The sequence below is a fragment of the Nasonia vitripennis genome, chromosome 2 (assembly GCF_009193385.2).
Source record: "Nasonia vitripennis strain AsymCx chromosome 2, Nvit_psr_1.1, whole genome shotgun sequence".
Lineage (NCBI taxonomy): Eukaryota > Metazoa > Arthropoda > Insecta > Hymenoptera > Pteromalidae > Nasonia > Nasonia vitripennis.
This window is the reverse complement of record NC_045758.1, coordinates 10289014-10308561: the sequence shown is the minus strand read 5'-3', so window position 1 is coordinate 10308561 and position 19548 is coordinate 10289014. Positions and strand designations below refer to the sequence as shown.

Here is a 19548-nt window from a genome sequence, read left to right as displayed (position 1 = left end):
ACCGAATTGTGTAACGCGGGTCAGCGCGAAGTTGCAAAATTTGTCTCCCGCTGATTTGTCAAGTATGCTTTCGTAATCGAATAGATGCCGATTGAAATTTCGAGCGAATTATGTCGTGCATATTCGGTCCGATTTTTTTTGAACTATTCAAGTGAAGTTGCTCACAACGATTATTTTGTTTTTTTTCTTTTGTGTAAGTAAACAAAGTTCGTGAATTCGCGCACAACCCAAATCAAGTATCCAGAACAAGCCGGTATCCTCCGCAGTAGTCGCCTCGCGAGAAATGGAGAAAAATCCTTGCCGCTCGAAGCACGCCTTCATCCAGTACTTCTGCGAGCTGCGCCGGAGACATCAACGCTGGCTGCCGAACGTGGGCGCCGGGATCGGAATCGTCAAAATAGCCGTGGATCGCTGGCGACGTATCCCGCAGAGCGAGAAAAACCACTACGCGAAGCTCGCCAGGCTCCGTCATCTTCAACGCGCGGTCCGACGTCGCAGAGCTCGAAGAGTCAGGACTTTCCGGCGCCGGTGAAGGATTTTCCAAATCGCCTGTATATTATCATAATACATAACTTCTAACCAAGTCCGCATACCTAGCGTCTTGTCTCATTTCGAAAATTACGCGTATACACTTCCTGCGGCTCTCAACGGGACTCCGGGAAATACGTTATGGAGCGCTAGCCGTAAATCCAGCGCTTCGTGCTCTTCTGCGTGCGGGGCATAATTGTGCTGTTAAATCGTACCGCATCGCAGAAGAGCGCAATATACTACGGCGGTATTAAAGTCCATGTTTATGCATGAGCCTTCTGTAGAATCATATTGAGTCTCTCGCGGGTGCAGATAAGCTGCCGGGAAGGCCTGCGCGCGTTTATACGTTGTTACGTAGATTAAGAACTCGCGGAGGAAGCCGAAAGGGCCAACTATGCGAATGCCTGCGCATTCCCGGGGCTGGTTGTTCTCTGTCTCCAATTAAGACTGAATTAGATTTGCGTTAATTGCGCAGACGCTGTATACACGCTGTGTACTATCTGTACTGAAAGATCATCGGAGCAGAGAGTTCCACGATTTTCTCGCTGTGTGATACTGTATTACAGACACTTTGTCGGAGTAATAGAATACAGGAATCCGAGCTGATTCAATTCGAGGCATAAGTAAGTCCGAACGACATAAAAGGTCACGACGACGATCTTTCACGCAGATGCAGCGACCGAAGGCTGCGGCTCAAGGTTATCCACTGTGTGGCTCTCTTAAAATTTCATACATAAATTATCGCAAAACAGACATAGCGGCGTGTCTCTCATTTCAGCAGCTTACACACAGTATTAGCAACGGTACCGAACTTGTCCATTTTCAGACGGCGCTTTGCGCGGAGAAAGTCCTCACTCGAGTTACGACAGTGTCTGTATACGTACGCGTCATCTCGCCTCTTTGACCATTTTTGGCACGCGGTCTTGTTTCGCGAAAAAAACACGCACACGCACACACAACCTATACGTAACGCCGTTATTGCGCGCGTATAAACAAGTGCAAGTGCGCGCCAAGTTTTTGCCCCTGAAACATCATCGGATATACTTATGCGAGCCGCCGCCGCAGAAGCAGACTCATCGGGTGTATTACGTGTGTCGATCGAGAACAAGTGTGCGACGTTTACGCGGCGGTGTTTATCTATAAAAGGAGATGAGAGAGACTGATCCGCGTGAAGATTGCACGTAATTTGCACGTAATGTCGATGCGATCTTCTTCTTCTTCTTCTTCTTCTTCTTCTTCGGCCTCGAGGCTCGATCGTTTGAATTTCAATTAGATGAGCTTGCGTTACACTTCTTGACATACTTTTCTTCCATCGTATTCTATTTCGGGATTACGAAACTTTACGCGCCTGGAAATCTGTAAATTCTAGGAACAGTCCTAAATCAGACTCGTTTTCTACACTTCCTAATACCAAGCTGCAGTCGATTTATACCTGGCATAACGAGCTCTTCTAACACAACGTTCGCTAATTCTCCGCTCTCGCGTCAGGCAAACCCTAATTAGAGCTTATAGCCACTGCAATCTCCACCTCGCTCAGACCGCAAACTGATAACATTAAACCGCCCAAGTCTGCGCCTAGTATATATACTTGCTCTCACAGTCGCCTTTTCAAGCAAGCAGAGATAGTTAGACACTGGCGCCTTCATCGAGCACACACGTACACAGCTCGCAAATCTACAACTGGCGACTTTTACTTTTATAATTCGCGGGCGTGGGCAGCAGCAGCGAGATCGCGTCACTGCCACCCACGCACTCGGTGTTGTGGACTGCGGCGTGTGCGGCTGTCGGCAGCATCCTTCCATTCATCGGGTAAGTATATTGCGAAAATCTCGAGAGCTGATGTAATATGCTACTGGGCCCCGCAGCGATACAGCTGCAAATGGTCATCTCTTATACCGAGGGAAGAGGCGATTCATTTCGCGTGCATACGCAATTTCGCGTATACACGCCTCTATATACAGTGTCCTCTTTCTTTCGTGGATCAGACGTTTTTTAATATCTGACAAAGTAGGTAATTAGCATGAGCGGCTCTCAAGCAGACCCATTACCTTATCTACATAGGCAATTTTGGCACAGGTATCACACCGCTATATATGCTTGCTGCGCGTAGATTAAGGTGAGGGAAACGAAAAAGCGCCTATGCGCCATCTATTTTCGCTGGCCAGAGACTCGAAGAATCGATTACGGCTACGATCGTTTGGTGCTAGTGTACGATCGATTTTGCATGCTCGGCGCAAACCTCTCTTACGTCTCAAGTGTGGCGAAATCTAGAAATCGATCAAAAACTCGAAAAACAATTTACGAGCCACCGTATATAGTAGAGAAGAGGCTTGACTCGACGAGAAACTGCCGCGGGGATCAAGCCCGACTTTCCGAAAGAATAATCGTAAAGCATTTCGCCGCTTTCACACTCAAGCCTGTGTATAACTTCGTACACACATATGCGTGTCTATACGTGAATACAACAATCGCCCGTAGCGATGCTCGCGCGCAGTGCCGTATCTCGTGTCGAACAACCCCCGCGGAATTTCCTGTGCTCAACGACTCGTACACAATGCGCGGCATGGAACTCCTCCTCACACGATGCCGCGAGCTCTGAGGTCAAAGGCCGCGAGGCTAGTATCAAGTTCATCTTGCGAGTATGCTTAGACCCTGAAAATCGCTGCTCATCACTGTATATTTTCCGTTTATATTACCCATACGAAGGAACGTAATTTTTATATCAGACACGAGGGTTACATAAGGCTCTACGATGACCAGCAGCATCAACGCTGAGCTAAAACCCTTTTCACTTTTCGGGCTACGGTAAACACATGCACTGGCTCATCTTTATGTAACTCTCCGAATTAATTCAAACTACATACTCAAGTCCGATCTGATGATATCTGATTTACGCAACGGCTCAAATTTAATCGGCAGAGCCACGAGCGCCGGCTCATAGAACGGTATAATGTGTGTGTGTGTGTGTGTGTGTGTGTGTGTGTGTGTGTGTGTGTGTGTGTGTGTGGAGAGAGAGAGAGAGTGATGTGGAAGAAACACAGGAAACGGAATTCTCGCGCCTGGTAATTACAGCTTAACCTTCAACTGCCTGAGATCCTAATCCTTTGATGAATATCGCATCTCACCACTAAAAGCGCTCGAGTCTGTTGCCTCTACAATGCTTTTTTTTACAACAGTCTCGAATAAAAACTTTGTCCACACACACAGTCGAATATATCAATCATTCTCATGTATGAATCATCGGGAATTTATACATCTCTGACTGCCAAACTGAGATTCAATTGGGCAATAAACTGAGAACGACGCTTCGCAGGGAACAAGAGAACTTTTGTGTCCACGATAAAAAAAAAAAATACGAAGAAATAACAGTCCGTTAGAGAGCCGCGCGTCAGGCGGATGCGCGCGCGAGGATCGCAAATAACATAAGAAGGAGTTGCGGAGAGCTATAGCATAGCAGTATCTAGAGGCTCCGACCGACGTCGGTCACATAACGGGTCCAGTTATGCTACAGCCGAGGAAGCAATCTCACAGACACATCGGCCCACGACTCGCTCGTTACACGAGAGCTACACACACGACGGAAAAGAACGTACCCGCATACGTCCGTACATGTACGCTGATGCTACGGCCCTCGTGCTAAACTGCGAGTTTTCGCGGAATTCGCTAACGCCCACGCGCATACCGCTACGCGACTGTCCAGTGAATTTTCCCATCTAAAATTGCAGTACACGCATTGGTATACACAATGTTCGTTCGATACGCAGATAAGCTTCGCATATTGCATCGCGAGTTTGAATAACACAGTGCACGCGCGTGCGCGATATTATATAATCCGGCCGCGGTCTTGCGAACGCTCTTTGCTTTTCATTCGTACGTGCCTAGAGTAGGCTAGTGTATAGCACACTAGCGTAAGCCCGAGTTTTTGAAAGCCGCTGGATGCTGCAACTATCGTACGCGCGGCTAGAAACAAAGCTCCTATATTCGTGCAAGTATTATTATGTATATACAGCAAAACAATTAGTACAGGCGTGCAGCGCTTTCACCGCTGGTATTTCATTTTTAACGTGCATTCGCGACTCGAAAAAAAGAGCGTCGTTATTATCAAACTGGGGTCATAAGCGCGATCACGCGTCGCCGGTGAATGTGTTTCAAAAGATCGCTTTCACCGGAATTATCCGCACCTAATCCGCACGGTGCGCACACGTCCGCGGCATGTACGTAAGAAATTTGAAGGTTTTCGCCGCCGCGGCGAGTAAGCGCCGTTTCACTTCTCTTGATTAGTCGCACGTTTGCCGGCGGGTGACGCAAATTGCTCGCAACGAGGACGAAGTATAGTATATTGAATTGAGACTCACCAGTTCGGAGGGCATAGTGTTACAGGACCTGAGCGGCAAACTGTACGTGATGGGAGCCGGCTGACTCCTGTACTCGTGCAGGCATGAGCTATTCTTCGACAGGCCTCTCGGATACACGAGGCCGTGGAAGTTTGTGTTTCCCTCGGTCGAGATGTGCACGATTATCGACTCGCTCGCACACTCGATCTGTACGGTGCTCGCTACCGCCACCGTTGCTGAAACACATCAAGTTCGTTGAAATTTTCAATTTTACTCATATACTTTGAAAATTTTGCAGTGTAAGAAAATTATCAATTAAACCTAACCCGTAAACGCAAGACCAATGCCCGAGGAGAGCTATCCTTAAAGGAGGGAAGCTGCAGCTCGCGCGAGTTTAATGACGGGCTCGAACGACGTAACGGTTCGTATTTTTAGCCATCAGGCTGCAAGCGCGCATTATAATACATGTAGGTATACCCGCGCGCGCGCGCACGAGCGGAATACTGCAAATCAAGAAGGATACGCATGAATGGCTCTCTCGACTCTATGCACAGCGTCGAGGTGCTTGATGCGAAGCGAATTCCTTTCAATGCCGCCGCCGCCGCTGCCGCTTCTTGCCGTACGTACAACGGTTCTTACGAATTCATTAATCCTGGGTTTAATAACCCCCCTGCGCGGCGATTCATCCGCTGGCTTTTTGTTGGATAATCCTTTTTTGGCGCAATATCGTCGCTCTGGAAGATCGTGGTCTTATCGTTTGTACGCGGATGATATGCGTCTTTGATTACTCGATGCGGTGATAAATTAGTTGGGTAAGCACTAATTTATCACTCATAACTGACGCGCCCATTACAGCGCATGGTAAAGGTGAGCTTGGTGAGTATATGGTAATGGGGAATCGGGCGGCGTCATAATATTGATGAGGAGAGGCAAGATGGAATCTAGATCGATACGAAGCGTATGTGTATAAGCTGTAGGTTAAAACATTCCATTCTAAAAAGGTGTACACGATCTTATTATCATTTTTGTAGATCGTTTCGTTTTAAATGCTAAAATTTGTTTGAACGATTCAGGCACCACTTTTTACAGGCTTTGAAAAGGAATAAGAAAGTTTGAGAAATCGGAGAGTAATAATAGCACGTCCCTTTAACATCAAAGTAATATCGGAGTGCAAGTTTGTCATTGAGGATAGACAATGATGAGAGAGTCGTGAACTTGACTGCGCGTGCTTCAAGCAACGACTCAGTCACGCTACTCCGTCACAGCTCAGCCCGTTGGTGTCTATACCCCGAGGACCACGCAGAAACGAACCTCAGTCCTTATTGTATACGCGTTGTCAATACATTTTTATAATAATAAATCCATCAGTTTAGGACGATTAAATACAGATAAAGAGAGGAGAGTGTGCGCAAGGCGCAGCTAATCGAGGCGATTTTGCTTAGCAATTTATAAGCACGCGACGGACGAGGAAGAAGAAGATCCGGCGGAAATGGGCAAGGTGTACAGCGCTGGATTCAAGGACTTTGATTGCTTTTCCCCGGCGAATCCTTTGTTCGGATGACTCAGTCGGAGACGACTTAATGAGCGTTGAAAAATAGCCCAACAACCTGTGCAGCTCTCTTCTATGTATATATAAAAGAATCACAAAAACGCTGATGTTTTTCTCGCAGATTAACTCGATTGTCCAGCGCGCCGTGGAGAGCAATTGTCGTGCGGCACTTGGATGGACTCGACTCTTCCATTCCAGTGTGTAAGTAAATAATTCTCTTCTATACACTTCTCCTCGCTCCACCATTATCTTTCCTTCCGTTTAGTTCTCCGCGACGTGCGCATGACTCATCATCGCCGGTCTAAGGGCGAAGAAACAAAGGTGTGTCGAACGCGTGCCATTTGCACATCGCGCGCGCACACCAATGCCCTCACTTCCGGCGCTCTATCATCGTTGCCGCAGCCAGTTCATATACTTGAAAATAAAAAATTCCGTTTTCTTTCTCTGGAGGCAATTACAACGATTAATAAACCATTGCTTCTTCCTAGATTCCTCGTCAGCACCGCGAGATAAACATGTTTACTAAAATTCCAACCGATCGATATCGAGGCCGCCAAGGAGAAGTGTGAAGATGCGACCGAGATATGCGCGCGAGACGCGACGATCAATATAAACGTGCGCGGCAGTGCAGGGCGCAGAGTTATGCAAGCGCGCTACCCGTGTCCTGACATCTTAATGCGCGCCTTCGTCCCGACGCAGGTAGGTATCTATATATATCTATAGTCAGACGACGCCGGCTGAATAGCCAATAGCCCTCGCCGCCTATATGATGCTATATAGTCATCCTCTGAGCTGTGAGCGATGTGGCTGTCTGTTGTACGCGTCGGATGCGTTAGTTCCTGGAACGATGCGAATTGATAATTTCATACGACTTCCTGGAGGCTTTATGAATGGTGCTTTCCGATGCGAAACCTCCACGTGTGCCCGCGAGAGAGATCGACTTCTCGATATCTTATATCGCAGCTCGTTTTGTATGTACCGATAGATGTATGCGCCGGCAGCGTTTTTCAATTTTTCCTTGACGTTGTAAACACCGCATGCGTGTCTTATGTAAGCTTGGTACAAGCTCATATTGTTGCTGTGAAAATATTTAGAATATTATAATTAAAAATGCTGGCAAGCCTCGTAACGTGCGGATTTGCAGGAGCTCAGTTCGAGCCAACGCTAAAAAACTGGTTTTCAGTTTTACGGCGGCGGTGTGGAGGAGAGAAGGATAATGGCTATTTTAAGCTCCTGACATCACGGATTCCATTATTCTGACGAATAATTTATGTACGCGTGTCCCATACGTCTGTTATTCTATTTGCAATATAACATATGGGCAAAATGACGAAAAACGTGACGGATCTTAAAAAAAGGAAAATGCTCAAGTAGCTAATTCAAAGACGATAAGGCTAGCTGCGTTTCAAGAAAATAGCCTCTACGTAATATTGAGAAATAACCCAGCTTAGCTACTTCGCCGTTTTCACGGACAATACACACAGAAAAGTCGCGTTTGCGCATAAGTAGTATGTATCGGAGGACCATTGTACAGGTGCTTTGCATAGATAATTGGGAAACGCGCGCGCGCTTTGATGCCCTCGCGCCAGCCCATTGTCCCGAATCCTTCGGCAGAACAACTAACCGCCGCTGCGGCTCGCCGAGAGAGGAGTTGCAAAAGTTGCGGCTGGCCATCGGTGAGTTTGCTCTCGTACGCATAGAGTTATATGCCTCGCGTGCGTTAGTTGCGCAACTCTTTACTGCCGCGGCTAGTTTTTGTTTTCGACGCATCTGCTTAGCCCGTATTACGCTCGCTCGCTTGCTGTCGGATGCGTCCAGTCCTAAATCTCCCTGTTTTGCGCATGCTCAGGTTTTGTGCGAGAGGGAAAGTGAAAAAAAGGCAAGTAACGCGCACTACGGTGGTCTAATATTCATGATTAGTCTGCAACGTTACACCTACATGTTTTATTAATAAGATTCGTATGTGCGTTTTATTCCATTGCCGCCCCTTTTGTTTTCGCTAATGCATGAAATTAGCGAATTAACCGCGAGCGCATAAAGCACCGTATATGCGTCGCGCTGGCGCGCTTACAATACACGCCTCATAGAAAGGTCGCCAGAGGCCTTCGGCACGGAAATCGAGGAGAAACCACGAGTGGCTTATTTGTGCAATCGTTACAACGAGGAAAGCCATTCCCTGTGTATTCATTCGTAAATTTCTCAACACACCCGCTCACAGCTGCAGCGTGTGTATACCCAGCGACCGCGAGACTAACAAATTCGCGATCGGAATCTAATTTCAGCTCTCAATCTTACGTATTCCAGTGTCGTTTTTGGCCGCTGCGTTAGCGACACAATCCGCAGTAAAAGTCTAATGAACCAGCTATTAAGAGCCAATTCAATAAAAAAAACTCGCTCGAACTCGTTGCCGTAATAGACTAAACGGGAAAATCATAACGAAGAAAATTCAGCGAGGCTTGCCGCGATAAAATCGAACGACGACAGCCGGCGCTTTTTGCGCAACTAATTGATAGGCTGTTATATACTTGTCTCGAAAACGGCCAGCAGCAGCTGAGTGTAAGAGCTGTACTTCCCTCGCTCCTCTGCGTTTTATTCATGAATAATAATGCATCGATGAGCTTCGGAAAAGCTTCACACGCCCGAGGAGGCTCTTCCCCCCGTACTGACACGTATCGCTCTCTGAAGTATGGAGTGTACATGAGTGTACATGGTAATGGAAGAGCGGGTGCTCTCGCGCGCGCGGACGATTCCGTTAGAGGTTACACTCGCGTGAGCGGCGAACGTGCGAACGTCGTTTTTCTAATCTCCACCGGCGCGCGGATCATTATAACTGTCCTTCGTTGGGGGTATAATGCAGGGCTTTGTTGAAAACAGCAGCTTACGGGACAAGGGGGAGAGAGGGAGAGAGAGAGAGAGAGAGAGAGAGAGAGAGAGAGAGAGAGAGAGAGAGAGAGAGAGTCAGCCGTCGATGAACCTCACTGTCGCTTTTTTCGAAGCTCCGTTTTATGCGGCAGCGGGTTGTTGATCCCAACGCACGCAGTTTTCTCTATAACGCGAATGACCGATCAGCCTGCGCAGCTATTAAATACTTGATCGCTGGATGCTCGTTAAACGCTATATAAATAATAGCCGCCGAGGTGTAGTTCGTGGACTAGCCAGGAAGCGATACACAGTTATATACCCTTATAATCGCATAGCGCGACTCTATTACACGCCGTCGGATCGAGAAACACAAGCGAGCAGCGCGTGTGATTTTCCTTCGGAGATACTCGGACTCGCACCGAACGGTCGTACACACGCGTGAATCAAACGTCGCGGCCGGACACGCTCGACGTGAGCCGAGTCCGCAGAGACTTCCGGCCAACTGACGCTCGCCGTTTCGAGGAATAGCTAAGCTGTCTGATGCACGTGTATATTTTATGGGCGAACGAAGTATTTTTCGCGCTGTGGTGTTGCTGAATCAAAAGAGAAGCCCATGCCGAGAGAGAAGTAGCAGGAATGTCAAGGTCAAGGGATCAAGATCAGCTGTGATCCGGGTATTCGTACGAAAGGGTATAAAAGCTCGGTACAGATAGAGCGTTTACGCGGAAGGTCTTCGCAGCTCCTTCCCTTGTCCCGCACACTCGACTAAAATTACAACACGTTTCTCCACACATTCTCCAGCAGCTGATTTCCAATATACAGTTCTGATGCACCGACCCGCAGTGAGAAAGGGATTATTATCGTAGCGTCGTGCGAGCGAACGACTGACACTTGCAGACGACGAAATTCGACGCGTGCTATAAGGAGCCCAAGGAAAAGTCGTGCACAGCTGCTGAAAGCCCGGTAATTTTCTGGAAAAAATAATCCTCTCTAGCCGCACACTATACAACCCTTTTCAAAGACTTTACGCTACTTTTCTTTCACGCCCGCAGCGCCGCATCCGAATGTTATTGTGCGCTCGCTGCAGAGAATAATTGACGGAAAAAGGGGAAGACAAGCCAATTAATTCGTCGCGAGCTTGTGAAACTTAGGTATACACAGCGGCGTGTACGCATGAGAAAGAAGATGCCCGGCTGATCAGCAGCTGGTGATAAGGCCTGGCGTTGCAGAATAAGCTGGATTTGCACGCGGCTCTCCCACCCACGCCTATATACATACATGTGGATCAGCACAATGAGCGCACATATTGGATTATTATAAAGTACCCTATAGCCATCGACACTTCTGCGCTCTCGGCCGCAAGCGGCTCGTGAAAACGCGTCAACCATCGGGAGTTTTCGCGCTCGCCGGGGCTCGCGAGAGCGATAATCAAGCTCGCGCGGTAACTACACGGGAGCGACGATTTCGCAACCGAGGAAGCTCCTCCGCGCGCGAGCTATAACGAAACCGTGCCAAAGACCATAAGAGATTTACGGCGTGGTTTCCGCGAAGCAAGTTCTGTGTGTTCCGAGTGTTCCAGAATAACCAGAAATTTTTGCATTCTTCGCAGTGTGTCAAGAGCGTGTGTATCGTTGGCAGCTAGCGCGGCGGGCCAACTTTATACACGTAACGTACCGTTAGAGGCCCTCGAATGCCGGCTTATGTACTAGCATCGCAGGCAATTGCATACGAGCGAAACGGTAAGTTCTCTCCGAGCGCGGGGGCCGATCATGCTGCAGCCACTGACCTATTGCTCTTTTTTTCGGCACACGCTCTCGCAAATTCATCGCGCATAGCGCCTCGGTTTTTCTTTATCGCGTGTACGCTTTTTTCTCACGACAACGGTAGATTGCGAGCGAGTCTTTGGCCAAGTTCCATCGGTTTTGCTAAAACTGTGCGGGTATACACCGCGCGACGGACAACGTATCTTTTTAACGGTTCAATTTTGCCTGTTTATGACTTATGCCCATAAAACGCAACCGTTACATTCGAGAACTAGACCGGCTGTTAACGTTCCAGCTGGATTTTAACCTCAATTTCGGCAGGGATCGTACGTTCGCAGTCGTACGCAATAAGACAATGTTTTGGACTGCCTCCGAAGTCCGAGCAAAACCGTCTTCGTAAATCAGAAAGCAATAAACTTACTTTTTCTCGCCCGTCTGTACAGGAATCTTATACACTGAATTGTGCAAGTCCGAGAATGCTTGAACGGGGTGTGCCGACTGCAGTGTGGAGTCGTAACCGTCGTGCAGGCCCGTAGGACAATTTTGTATCTTCTGCTCATCTGGTGCGCCTCTACCGCGCATGGCCTATGTTACGCATGAGCATATAGTCAATAGACTCGTCTTAGTCAGTGAATCTGTGGATGCAGTTAATGGCCGATATTGACCGTACAGACATTAAGACAACTGATATCGCACATACAGATGTTAGTCTTCAGTTGAACATTTTTCCAAGTGCAGACATGCAGAGTACGTACATATATGTGCATTTATGCAGTATACACCGTCGCCGTGGAAGGGAGAAAAGCGAGGGACAGCGACGGCATTACAAGGCAAGTATAAACTATAGCAAGAACAATAACTTCAATATATATTTAATCTTATCTCGGATTTTTCCATGCTCATGGAAATATTTTCGGAGAGACGAGTGTGCGTGTATTCAATCAGATCAAAATATTCGCCCGCGTTCTTATACGTTAGAAGCTTAATTGTCGCCGAGGTTTGGACGCGTCGAACTTGGAAGTGTCATATTCTGCAGGCATTTTCTTTTTCGAAGAAGGAAGCATCGCGATGATAAGCACGAGCTTACGAACATATGCATCTATGCAGAATCAGTTAATGTAACGGAGCTTAGAGCGTCTGATGCATCTGCCGCGTCGTTAGCTGTTTAATGATCTTGCGCGATCATTAAACAGTGTTATATACCTAGCCGCAGACTCGCGCTTCCTGTGTTCCTTTGATGCGCTTTCGTCCTTATGCTTCGTCCAGTCTTTGTAAGTGTTTACTCTTGGAATAGATGAAAAGCTTCGAGCACAGTGTAGATTCCGCGTAAGAGGTTGACTGGCGTATAGTTATAACGGGATTTATACTGCGGTGCGCGGATTTGATTACTATTATTATGAATTTACGGCACGACGATGGAATATTGCCAAACTGATTTTGTTTTGACAGCAGCTGATCTGCACACTAAAAATGCCGTATATTATAATGCGACAAACCTTGTAGGTAAAAAAAGGTTCACATAAAATCAAGCCATCGCACGCAACTGCACGTGTGAAATTTGTCTGTTCCACAAATTTTCTCACACCAAAATTACACTTGCGATGATATATTTCTTCCGAATACACCTAAGTATCATACAGATAAACTGCTGCAGGCGTTGCAGCTTATGAAATTTTCATTGGTCTCGGCTCTTATCTCTTTGCACGCTTGAGCAATTATTACTTTTAAGTGCTTCCAATTATACTGAAATCGACGCGTTTCTTCGATCATATCATGATGATGCTTATATGCTTTTTTTAAACGCGTCTTTTTATTTTTTGTTATCAATGCAGGCTTCATTTTCATCGTTTTCAGTTGGCCTCCACAGCGGGTGAATTAATAGTGTGTTTATTGCAGACACATAGAAAGGTCGCGTTTTCGCTTCTGATCGATGCACTTTCACGGGATTTCGAATCGTGTCCAGGTACTTGAGTGACACTCGATCCCCCGCGTTAATATTTTCTCCTGTTAGCACAGCAAATCTTTGCAGTCGCCGATTATTATATTATGATGGTATGCAACTCGCGAGAAAACACTTTCCTCTCGTTTTTTTTTTAAACTGAGCTTTTTATTTTCGACTTTATCGAGACGTATATACGAGCATCTATTAGTCTAAACTGTTAAACGATATAATCTTATGACGCCGATTATTTTTGTGATCACGTGTCTCGCGATGCCATTGATGCTCAACGACCTTGAGGGCCTCCTATCGAATTCCTTAGCCATTTCTCTTCATCTTATATATAAAAACCGTAGCAGGCTACGTAGCGTTAAAACATATCTCTTGTAGCTTTCTCGAGCGATCACAATGAGACTAAGGAAAATATTTACCCGAGCCGTATGAAACTTTGCTGAATTTTAGAGCAAACTCAGCGAAGCATTTCAAACGCGAAGAGAAACCAAAATTCAGACTGAATATTCACATGATGCACAAGTGCTTTATAGAAAGTGTTCCACGCCGTTTCGCACTCTACTGTGAAGAGTGACGAGTCAGTAAATTAGTGCAAAATAATTGTAGTTAGTACGCTAGATGACTAGATATCCAAGCATCAGTTCCTCCTTCTTCCATAACTCTGTGAAAATTTGCTAACGCATACGTATATGAGGCATTCCTATCTATCTGCAAATTTTTCCCGAGAACCCGAGGAGATACCGGTTACTTATCCAATTGGAGCTGTATTCAGAAATAGGCGTCTGCTGCTGCAGCCGAGGGAAACTATACTTTCGACGCCGCGGCTCGGCACGCGTTACCGTCTTGCTTCGTGAATCGCACATAATACTATCATCCTCTATTCGGATTGATCTACACGGCTCTTTCCACTGGCTGACGCGCTCATCTCTCCTTTTTCTTTCTCTTTGGAGAATGTAGGTCGCGCGATTACGCTCGCCCTCTGCAGCCGCGCGCGGGAGTAATATAAGTCTCGCAGCAGTGCAGTATACAGACCGCCGATGAAAATTGGAAGGTCGTAGCGTCCTTTCTTGCAATGCGATCGGAAGAGAGTTATACACGTATACCATTGTTCGCCTGGATACGCATAAGTGGGATCATCGCAGGACAATTCGAGGACGCGTTGCCACGAGGTCCTTGATGCAGCCGACGCTGCGTCAGACTTGCGTCACGCTAATTAGCCTTTGTTTTTACTTTTATTGACCTCCGATTCGAGACAAGTTTTCGAGTATGCCGAGTTGCAAGGTATTTTTTGCTTGATTTCGTGGGAGACTGCGATGCAGAAAAAATGCGACGAGTTGCGGAGACTTATGCCGTTGGACGGGTTTCACTTTCTCGAGGCATCATTTTCGTCAAAAGCTGTTTGGCTGGCGTTGCGACACTCAAGATGCACCTGAGGTTCTTGGGTACCGGAAGGTCTCTTGCGGTTTTCTGACAAGAGTTATCAGGCTTAGCGGATAAAACGAGCTCTTTTCACTTTTATCCTTTTTTTGCGAAACTCTTATACTATACTATTCGCAATTTGTATTTCTATTGATAGTTTCCTAACCAGAGTAGATTGCTCTACAAACTTCGGAAAACAATAATCGGATTACACTATGGGATTATTGATCAAAGTATCCTAACTATCCTAATTAGTTAATACGTCAAATTAGAAAGTCTTTCAGAGTACTTACAGGTAGGTAGCGGTGGAATCTGCGCCGCATGTGTAGTGCTGTGCCTCGCTATTGTCATCTGGAATTCAGAGAAAAAGAATGCTTTTAGTACGCGTATGTTAGTCAAGCTTGAAGAAGCGAGCGCACGCTTTTCCTCTAACTTTCTTGAATAATACATTGAGTTTGTAGTGAGTAATTGTGAAATTAAAAGAATGACTCTTTCTCAGCTTTGAAGTTCCTTTTCTCGATAAAAGTGACTTTTTCGAGCACATGCGCTCTTTCAGTCTTTCACTTGAAAAGAGGCATGGATAATGCGCGCAGGTGACTGAAGCATTGTAGCAGAATAACGCAGAGATGCTTAGTATTCAAATAAAATATCGAGAATTCGTATAAAAAGAAAAGAGCTGGGGCATGTATTCTATAAAACGCCAGTCCCGCACTCTCACATCCTTTGTCGGCAAACCGTGAGTAGACCGACGATGGGACGCGTATATTTGAACAAGAAATGTGTTTAGTTCTGTCAAATAAAAGGAGAAGGTATAGAGTCGCGCTATTCTTTTGTTGACCAACTACAGTGTTGATAGAACTCTTTCGGCTTTTTTGAATTTTTTTTTTCTATTACACATTTTCAATTTATTAGAAATGAGGCATATAAATATAGTTCGTCTGCAGTTATCGGCAAAAGTGATACAATTCCTATACGCGAGACTTTAGCTTCAAATATATTTAAACGATACCGGGTAAAAGTGGGCGTGGTCTGCTACACTAGCCAACCGATCTTTGCATCAGAGTATGTCTTTTTCTCTCGTGCATGCGGCAACAGCGACCGATACGTGCGCTGTCGCGGTCATACTTTTACACTTATATTGCGGCCGACTGCATCAGACCGCGTACCCTGTATATCATATTATGCACTGTACACGCTTCGACTGGCACTTTCGCTTGGCTCGTTTTTTGCCTTAATTAAAATTTAAAGCTGCAACAATCATGCAATTAGGTCTGGAAACGAGGACAAAGTGCAATAATGCGTTTAGAAAAAATTCACGGCTGTTAAGAGACTTTGGCAACGCACCCGACCCTCTGACGACCTGCCAATTACTTTGGTTCCGGCCATCTCCCCGTAGTTTAATTCAAGTAAACGCTATAACTTTAACGTAATTGCCAATAATTAGATTTTGCAATGCGCAAATTACTGTCGCCAAATGCGCGCCGCGAGAGAGGAAACCGAGAGTTATTCTCTCTCTCTCTCTCTCTCTCTCTCTCTCTCTCTCTCTCTCTCTCTCTCTCTCTCTCTTTCCCTCCTTTGTACAGCGCTAATGGATGACCTTGATAACGCGAAAAATTTTAACGGTATCAATAGTGGGAGTGTTTTGCATCAATTTTAAAAAGAAAAGTTGAGAAAGAGTCGGTGAACTGTGAACTTTGAACTAAAAATATAGTCATCTTTGTAAAGTTAGTTGATAAAATTATACGATAGCAAAGAAAGCTCGGTCAACAAGATCACTGTCACGATGGATCACTTTGATGTACTCACCATGAGGATTATCAGCGTCGTCCCCCGCCAATCCATGACTGGAATAAAATAGAAAGTCTCGCATTAGTAGCGCAAAAATGTCGCACAGTGCAAGGGGCAAGGGCTCCGGCTTATATTTCAAAACATCGGCTAAATGTTTACAATCTATCTCGGTTCAGTTTGACGATGATGTTTGAACTCTCTCTCTCTCTCTCTCTCTCTCTCTCTCTCTCTCTCTCTCTCTAAAAGATGATATCTCAACTGTTCGTCCCCGTGAGCAGAGCCGGAAAGGCTGCAGGAAATCGACGGTCCCGATCGCAGCTATATAGCCAAACTTGCAAAAAAAGCCCTCCGCAAATTCTACGAGGCGCGAAATCAACTATATAGCAGCGTTTGTACCTCGTGGAGCCGACGTTTTTAGGCCAGTTAGTACACAGCGGCTGCTTGAGAAAGCGATAGTTTCTACGGGCTGCGGCACGGCGCTGCTAAAACGCACGTTCACGTTCACTTTTTCGTTCGCAGGCACCGACGCTATATACATGCCGTGTGTATACGTTATAAGTTTACAATTGCATACGAATGAAAAGCGCGCGGACACGCTCTGCTTTTCAGCAGCAGCTGCATAGATCAATTATGGCTCAGATGGAACTTATTAGAGGTGCTTCCGGCAAACACGGGAGCGTTTCATCCCCGCAGCGTGGGATATGTCACCGGTTTTCCTTTACTAATTCACTCGCTCCTAACTAGTCTTGGGACGCAAACAATCGAATCCCAAAGCGGCGGTATCTCGAGCGCGCGAAAATACTAACGTCCTGTATAGAGTGTGGTATACAACGTACGTGGGTGTCCCGCGCCAGGCGCGTATCAATCGAGGATAACGCTGGGCTTCTCACCTTCTGTGCCTTCGATTGTAAGTTTTTTGGCAATGATCGATATTACAATTTTATAAAGAAAAATTATGTATTGAGATTGGCATTGTGCATAATGAATTACCGACAATTCGTTTTAACATTGACAGAAATATAATTCGATTTTTTTAATTCTCTCTATTTAATGGAACTGATACAATCCTTGTCAAATTAACTAAACGTTTATTACTCAAAACACTCTTCTTTTTACTTATCAATGAGAAGAATTTAGTCTTAACGCTGTATTCGCTATAAAATGCATCAAATAAAAACGCAGTTGTACAATTACTCGAAACCTTTAAGTGCCGAAATTGGATGCCATGTAATATTAGGTATTCATCAATAAGATTTCGCGCTAGAAGGATAACGAATTTGTATCTACATAACAAGAACGAGCAACTGATGCGCGCCAGCTATATATAGGTAGTGCTCCTCTTGTTAGGTAGTCGCGCGCCGTGCCTCTCCGCGCTGGGACCTTGGGCCCATTTTTCGTTGCATAATGCTCTCCGTTATTAAAATCTCGAGATATGTTAAGCCGGCATTGCCCATTTAGTTTTCTTCTCAACTCTACTCCTCTTGTTATACGCCTAATCTCCTTAATTCCTTGTCTCCTAATGCTCGAAGCTTTTCATTTGACCTATACAGTCGCGACGTTAGTTCTTTCGGCCGTTATTATTTTTTCTCTTTAAATTGTCATATCGATATCGAAGTGTCTCGAGATTTATTTACGATTCACTTGGTGCTCTATTAAAGAGCGTCGAATCTGGCCATCATCGTCAAAGTTTTCTTATTTTCATCACAAATTCGACCAAAAGCTTCTAAGAACCACAACATTAATAGCCTTTTTCCTCGCGAGCTTATCGGGATCACCGCTGAAAGCAAAATCAAATCCTTACCTGCTGATTTGTGCAACCGCTTGGTCCGAAACAAAAGGAGAAACAGGAAAACTGTCGGACGTATTTTTATCCAAATTTTCTATCGGATGGTCTAACCCTCGACGAGCGACGCCACGGAACTCATAGATGCACTAATCGGATCTCATCAGCTCATTGCCTTGGCAGATTCGTGTGGAGCAGCAGCTCGCCGCATGAAATCCTTGCGATTCCAGGAGTTTCCAAGGTATTATCGGATCCATAAATATAGCTTCACAAAAACCGGTGTTACCGCGTCGAACCTTGAGACGCGCACTGTGCGACGCGATCGCAGCTTTTCCACTTACTCGACGAATGAAGGACAATTTCGAATTTTAAGTTTGTCAAAGACTCCGCACGTTCCACTGCTTACATTGTAATCACGTCATCTTTCCAAGCGTCGCTTTGTAACGTATATCCTTTACTTTCGGTACTCCTCTCTTCGCTAAGAAGTGGGCCTGTAATTCGTTCGCATGTCAGCGCTGCGACACGTGCTTTTTTACCGACTACTTCTACTCTGTTTCTCCCCGTACGATTTCGACACTGCACTACACCTGCTGCCAAAAAAAAAAATTCGTTGGAAATGAAAACAAAAAAGCCGAACGGTGGCTCGGACCGAGTCCGTTACGGTCGGCGCGAGGCTCGAGACTGACGGTTCCGACTTTCCGAGTGCGCGGGATACCGATGCGGCGGAGTGCAAACAGACGGCCGCGCGCGAGCGCGAGTCGGCCTTTCCCTTCCCTCTCGACACTCTCTTTATGCACCTGGAGGGGGAAAAGGATATATAATGAATACCTGCATGCAGTGAGCGTGTGTGTGTGAAGGTATCTATATATGTGTATCTGCAGCCGCGTGATACCTGGTAGAGGTTGTAAGGCGGGCTATGGTTTATAAATATGTATAATCTGCTAAAGATTGGACGAAAAAACTTTTTTAATTTATCATAATATATGTCGAGTTTGTGAAATCGTTTATCTCTTTTATGGAGTAAGAGATTCAGATTTCAGAAGGTTAAACGAGTGAATATTTTTAACTTGTTGTTAATTATACAAATTAGAAAATAATTTTAACTGCCGTACCTGCGCATTGGCGATTTTTTACTCCTTCCTTAAAATTTATTGAACATTTATACGTGTCTGATTTGATTGTTACTAGGGAATCTAAGTCATAATAATGTCATCGATTATATGATGAGATTGCTGAGCACTAACAGTTTAAGGCGTTATGTGATAATATTCGCGTTTTTTATTCGAGTTCCTAAATTCTTGTACCAAGCGACCAATCGTCAATTAAATGCTTCACATAACAAAGCCGATCACTATTTTCAGAGAGGAATAATCAAGTCTGAAGAGAGACTTTAGCATTAGTAAACAACTGCGTTGTTTGAATATTTTTTGTTTTGTAATACTATTATAATGCGAGTGAAATCCATATACAGTTAGGTCAGCACGAGCAAAAACAAAAAAAACTCGCACATAAGCTTCAGTTAAAGCATATCAATAGCTGTAGATACGAGAACCGATACCTGATGCACGCAC

The 19548-nt window shown here is 45.6% G+C and overlaps 1 protein-coding gene across 1 annotated transcript in view; it reads right to left on the bottom strand.

Annotated features, from left to right (window-relative positions):
• Nucleotides 1-18703, bottom strand: part of LOC100123801 — a 34663-nt gene extending 15960 nt beyond the window's left edge. The window contains exons 1-4 of the mRNA XM_001607472.6: nt 17996-18703; nt 16213-16250; nt 14700-14757; nt 4884-5098 (exon numbers count right to left, since the gene is read on the bottom strand). Coding sequence (XP_001607522.2) covers nt 4884-5098; nt 14700-14757; nt 16213-16248 — 309 coding nt within the window. The 5' untranslated portion in view covers nt 16249-16250; nt 17996-18703. The remainder of the gene's footprint in view (nt 1-4883; nt 5099-14699; nt 14758-16212; nt 16251-17995) is intronic.
• Between the last annotated feature and the right edge of the window lie 845 nt (nt 18704-19548).